This window comes from Aureobasidium pullulans, assembly GCF_000721785.1.
Source record: "Aureobasidium pullulans EXF-150 unplaced genomic scaffold scaffold_25, whole genome shotgun sequence".
Classification (NCBI taxonomy): domain Eukaryota; kingdom Fungi; phylum Ascomycota; class Dothideomycetes; order Dothideales; family Saccotheciaceae; genus Aureobasidium; species Aureobasidium pullulans.
In genome coordinates, this window is record NW_021941045.1 from 341,168 (window position 1) to 347,338 (window position 6,171).

The 6,171-nt window shown below is 47.8% G+C and overlaps 3 protein-coding genes across 3 annotated transcripts; all 3 read right to left on the bottom strand.

Moving 5' to 3' along the window:
• Positions 1-12: 12 nt before the first annotated feature.
• On the bottom strand, positions 13-2,061 carry M438DRAFT_112177 (uncharacterized protein). Its single transcript, XM_029898706.1, has one exon. The coding sequence runs from the start codon at positions 1,639-1,641 to the stop codon at positions 94-96; it is 1,548 nt and encodes a 515-aa protein (XP_029756654.1). The 5' UTR covers positions 1,642-2,061; the 3' UTR covers positions 13-93.
• Positions 2,062-2,371: 310 nt separating this feature from the next.
• On the bottom strand, positions 2,372-3,367 carry M438DRAFT_368729 (uncharacterized protein; the record flags this gene model as incomplete). Its single annotated transcript, XM_029908066.1, has 1 exon — positions 2,372-3,367. The coding sequence occupies one exon, from the start codon at positions 3,365-3,367 to the stop codon at positions 2,372-2,374; it is 996 nt and encodes a 331-aa protein (XP_029756655.1).
• A 342-nt stretch (positions 3,368-3,709) lies between these two features.
• M438DRAFT_281695 (PLP-dependent transferase) lies at positions 3,710-5,204 on the bottom strand (the record flags this gene model as incomplete). The annotated part of the gene is made up of 3 exons (XM_029901263.1): positions 3,710-4,135; positions 4,200-4,394; positions 4,578-5,204. 3 exons carry the CDS (start codon positions 5,202-5,204, stop codon positions 3,710-3,712), a joined length of 1,248 nt encoding a protein of 415 aa, XP_029756656.1.
• Between the last annotated feature and the right edge of the window lie 967 nt (positions 5,205-6,171).

A 6,171-nucleotide genomic window follows, 5' to 3' on the forward strand; every position in this document is an offset into this window, starting at 1 on the left:
TGATGAGTATGTCGGGCGGATATTGAAAGTAGTTGACAAAGCGACTTCGCGGTGTGCTGTTCGAGAACCGCGGTAAATTGATTCAGACCAAAATCATAAAGTCGTGACGGCGCGTCCAAGAACGCAAGTAGAAGCAATACACCTCGCTTTACACATCATGAATCCTTCCATCTTCTCAGCCCTCACATCTACTCCAGACTCCACAACATCCATCGCAGCACCCGCCAAAGCAACAAGCTCACGCATCAGCGCCACATCACCATCAGCTCTGACATCATTAATCCATCGCACAATCTCCTGAATATGTGCTTCAGCGTCAGACATCTCTGTCAGAACGGGTGATGTTGATGCTTGCTTTGGTGCTCGTGCTGCGGCAAATGCTAGTCGTGTGGAGCACTGGACGCGAAGGTTGGCAAAAGATGGTTGGTCTTCAGCTGCGCCGAGGGCGAGGAGTTCTGTGCGTAGATCGTGGTGGGCAGATGGTAAAACGCTCCAAGCAGTGTATAACCAACGAGCGATGTCGTCGAGCCTGTCATTCGATGATTTCATTGGAATAATTACTACGTCCTGGTGGTCTGCTATAGTCTTTGCGAAAGTAACAGGGGCAGAGGCTTCTCGTAACAAGGGCCCGAAAGTAGGTGATCGGAATAAGCAGATCTGCTTTTCTAGACGAGCATCTTTCTCAGAGAATGACCCAAGACTAGCAGCACGTTTGAACCTGCCTTGTCTGACAGGGGATTCAACACTAGGTGATCGATAGTCCATGATTCGTCGCATGCGTACCCAGAACGGCGTCTCTGGCACACCTTCGACATCACTATCCTTGTATATGGATACGGAGGCGACACTTGCATCACTAAAAGGCACTTCCACATGTGGCTTGTTTAGATCCAGTGATGGGATAGTGTCGGAGGTATATGGCGGAGGTGGAATATCTTGTCGGGATGGTCCTGCATAAGAGTCGGACTTTTTGATGTCCAGTTTCATAGCATCGACAGACTCAACACCCAAGCCTTGATTGAGCCAGAGATTGAAGCCGCCTCCACGACCGTCGTACATGCTTTCAAGCAATATTCGAGGTGTGTTGTACTGGGAGGCGGAAGCAAAAACCTTCCTCAGCTCTAGTTGTGCAAAGGTGTCGAATCTGAAGTATGCATCGAAGGAGGAGGTCTCTGACAAGGACTTCAGCCGCGCCATCAGCTCCTTCGGAGTGCCTTTGACAGGCTTCTGACGTTTCGCTTGCGGCATGACAACATCGCAAGGTTTGAATAACTTGAACGAAACATGGAACAGGTTGCAGTCGGCAAGACCGGCACTCTCTAGATCAAGTCGTCCATCGGCTTGCACGGGAGCAAAACTCAAATCAAGCCTTGAGATATCAAAGTCGCATGGGATGATCATGAACATGTCGCGAGGATGTCTTGAAGCGCGTATCGATACCGGAAGATGTAAAGCTATCAACAGCTCGTTGGTTTCAGGTCGCCAACCAATATGGATGGTCAATTTCGACGTCGAATTTACAGGCGACAGTTGTCCAAGACTTGATGGTCCCTCCTCTTTATGGTTCCAAGAGACAAAACACGGCTTTTCGACAACCCATTTCCATGGGGGATCACTCGAGACGAGACCGTACTCATTCATGGCTGCGGAGTCGTGCGGTTATAAGACCTAAAGTGTCATGCACACGACGAGTGCAGAAGTCAGTCACTCGAAAAGAATACGATACCTGACTGCCCCTTCTGGCAGTGAAACACGGCGAGAAGGCACCCGCCCACCCAGGCTTTTGAATTCGTGTAAAAAGCAGCCTTGACTTTGCGTAGAAGAGGAAGCGGGCATTCGATGTCAAAAGCAGACGTGAACCAGACACGCGTCGGGCAGGTCGAGGTACGAAGAAACAAGTCGTCGCGGTCGCGCGCGTCGGCCTGTAGAAGCGGGCACGCGTGACGGTTCAGAGCGAGTACTTGGTACAAACGACAAGCACACGAGAGGGTCAGTCCAGTCTGTTCCAACAGAGTTGCGCGTGTGATGGTAACTTGTGAGTTGACAGCGATAATGGTGATGAGGCTGTTGATGTTGGCAGGCAACAGCGGGACCGAAGTTCGAAAGGCTTGGCGTCAGAGCTCCGCATCATCTTCGGCTTTCCCGCTTGACATCCCGAACGGCCAATTCGACCTGACACACTCTAAACACTCTCTCTTGACACGAACAACATCCATCACAACTCTTGAGACTCACGTCAGAAGCTCGATCGAGTCACAAGATAATTGATAATTGATAATTGATAATTGATAATTGATAATTGATAATTGATAATTGATAATTGTACATATCACGCGCACTTGCTACGAAGACAAGGTTTTGGTGAGAGGTTTTATACCACTAAAAACATCGCACCAGCTACCAGGACCATGACGCTCCACACACTATTACCCTGAAGTATGCTTGCACCGCCCTCAGCATCCCCAGTCCCAGTGCCATTATCGAGGGTTCTACCGCTGAAATTGTCCGAGTCTACAATCTTCATGCAAGCCAATCGTATATCAACACTATCGTCGAGCGAAGCTCCAGTCTGGTTTTCGGTTGCTTGAAATACCGTGATCAAAGGATTGTATCCCAACCAAGGCACTGTGTCGTCCAGATAAGCAACGTGGTCATATTCGAATATCTTCGTCAAGTCGTTGGTCTTAGGCAGTGTAGGCCAGCAGTTGCTGCTTCCATTTCCTTGCTCCACGATGGATTGTCGGGCCGAAGATCCTGTCAGTGCGACTGCTTCAATCCGCTGACCACGAATGTAGCAGCTTAGTGGTGGATTAGCCCGAAGGCCCTCCCCAATATTGGCACAGAAGCTATACGTGTCCGCACCAGCGTTGGATCGAGCCAGCTCATCGACTCTCCCAGTCAGATCGTCAATGCAGTTCTCGCCCAAAGCTCCTGCGCAGGAAGCTTCATTCGCATACTGCGGCGCTCCTTTTGAATAGAATTGATATGCGCCTCTATCAGGTGAGACGATGGAGATTGCACATCCCCGGTGGGTCAAAGTGGAAGACGTCAAGTTTAACGATGGGGGAGTGCCCAGGTAAAATGATCTGGTGACGGTGCGGTTGTATGTCGTGATGGTTGATTGCAGGCCAGAGTCTCCAATGGTCCAGGTTAGGTTATCCTCAGACAGTGGGGTTTGATAAGAGACAAGACCAATCAGTGTCATGTCCGTCGATTCGACCTGACATGTTGGAGAATCTCTGTTCTCGTACCGGTTGGGGCAATCTACCGCAGCGCAACCAACTAGTTCTTGAGCATTTGTGCGATTGATACGTCCGAGTAAGACAAATAAGAAGGATACCGTGAAGGTAACGAACAAGGAAGTCATGATGGATGGAGGTCGTATCGTCCACTCTGGAGTTGGAGGTACTCAAAGTCCTTATATCCTGGATATCACCACTCGGGAACAACAACGTTTGAGCACCTGTGGAGGCTCTGACGTCCGAGTTGGTCCTCAGGCTGCCGATGGCCTTGGCGCCTTGGTCTTCCCTCGGAGCATCACCACAGATTTGATTCTACGATCAAGCGTCTGATCAAACCTGTCTCGTGAAACGGCTCAATTCAATGTGCTTCGACCAATCCGAAAAGTAGGGCTGACTCGCATTGATCAAGCTACTACATTCTGCTGCCATCTAAATGCGGCTGGTGGCAGGACTCTGATAGAGTCTCCTCATCTCTCCAATCCAAGATCATCCGTCACAGCTATAATAGCATCTTTCAGCAGATCAATAATTTCAATCAGCTCGGCCTCAGTGACCGAATAAGGAGGCGAAACGATGACAAAGTCAAGATAGACCGCGCCCGTCTGACCCAGATTTCCAAGAATCGAAAGCCCCATATCAAGTGCTTTATTGACGATTTTAGTACCGAGCTGCATCTCAGAGGGGGGCGGGGTACGGTTCTGCTCGTCTAGTATGAATTCCACCGACCAGAAAAGACCGCGGCCTCGGACGTCTCCTACGAAAGGAAGTGGAAGGATCACGTTGTGGAGAAGATTGCTGAGAACACGACCCATGGCCTTGACGTTATCGAGGATATTTTCTTCGCGCATGATACGCTGGACAGCCAGAGCGGAAGCACATGCTGCTGGATGTGCCTGGGAAACATGTCAGCATTTTATGCACATAGGTTCTGGTTGGTCAGGGCCATGTTTTACAGACCTGGAACGTATGACCATGTGCCAAACCACCAGAGCCATTGACAAGTGCATCGAAGATCTTCTCGTGAACCAACACTGCCGACAGTGGCAGAAAACCAGCTCCGAGGGCTTTACCGATGGTCTGAAGGTCTGGTCCACGGATACCTTCTTGCTCCCACGCATGCAAGGTGCCGGTCTTTCCCATGCCACACATGATCTGTGATTGTGTCAGAATTTCCAGTTGAAATTTTTATTTTTGGACTTTTCAACATACCTCGTCCAAAATCAAGAGGATATCATGTCGATCACAAATGTCGCGGACAGCTTTGAAGTAACCCTCGACGGCAGGAGCGCATCCCAACGTTGTACCGCTCACAGTCTCAGCAACAAATGCTGCAACATGTTGAGGACCGAGCCTCTGAATCTCATCTTCTATCTCATCTACAGATCTCTTCAGATACTGCGCGTCGGTTTCGCCAGGGTGTTTGAAGCGATATGGCATATTCGGCTCAACGAAGGAGACATTTGAGGACAGCCAATCCGCATACAATTGTCTCCTCGAATCATGACCGGAGATACTCAAAGCACCGAGAGTATTTCCATGATAACTCTGCTTTCTGGCAATGGAGTGCCTTTTCTGAGGCTGGCCCACTTCATGCCAATATTGTGTTGCAAGTTTGATAGCCGCATCCGTAGCTTCACTTCCCGAATTGACAAAGATGGCTTTGGATAAACCTCCAGGACGGTGGCCGACCAATTCTGTAGCTAGTTCCTCTCCAGCTTGTGAAGTAAAGCGAGAGCCCGAGTAAACATACGCGACTTTGTTGATTTGCTCTGCTACGATCTGAGCTATGTCGGGTCTGGAGTGACCGAGACAAGATACCGCTGGACCTGAAGAGGCGTCGAGGATACGGCGACCAGTGTTTGTGATGAGAGTGATACCTTGACCCGATTCAATGGTTTCTGGCTCGTAGGCGAATGTGCGGTGGAAGAGTGATGATTGTGCTACGAAAGGGTGACAAGCCATGGCGACCGTATAGGTAGTGGACACGCTTCCGAGATATTATGGATGTGACTATCGTAGTTCTGTTCTATGACATGTACAACTGAATGCCAGAGATTCTTTATCTTCGAAGTTGATAGCGACTGCTTCCGTAGCTAACCCTGAACCGGGTCAAGTACGTCATCTGATAAGTGAGGGGAAGAACTTATCTCGCACAGAGCTAGGACTGGATGGATATCCAGTCCAACTTATCCAGTCTAATCCATATCTAGAGGACCCCCTTTCTAAGTCCACAATATCTAGTCAATATCTACTAATGACTAGATATCCATTTGGACTTCATATCTAGTCATATCTAGTCATATCCATTAGATATTACCGCATTAGGAAGTCAAATTCTTTAACTCCCTCAAACTTGCTCTTAACCACTTAACAACTAGCCATTAACATACTTAAGTCTTATTAAAGAATAGTACTCTCATTCTTGCTTAAACATATTAACTACCTTAGACTATTTAAAAGCTATAACCTAGCCTCGCTCATTACTAATTCCTTCTCGATCTTAAGCTTCTCCCTCTGTTTAACTACTTAAAAGCCTTAACCTAGCCTTCCTCATTACCTATTCCTTCTCGATCTTAAGCTTCTCCCTCTATTAAGCTACTTAAAAGCTATAACCTAGCCTTGCTTATTACCTATTCCTTCTTAATCTTAAGCTTCTCCCTCTATTAAGCTACTTAAAAGCTATAACCTAGCCTTACTTATTACCTGTTCCTTCTTAATCTTAAGCTCTTCCCTATGTTAAGACATTTATAAGCTTTAACTAAGCCTTGTTTATTACCTATTCCTTCTTAATCTTGAGCTCCTTCCTTAAGACATTTATAGGCTTCTATAAGCTCATCACCTACTTGCTTTATATACTTCCTTCCTCTTAAGTATTTATAAGCTTCTAACACCTCTTACTACATATAAAAGACCTCTTCCCTCTCTTCTT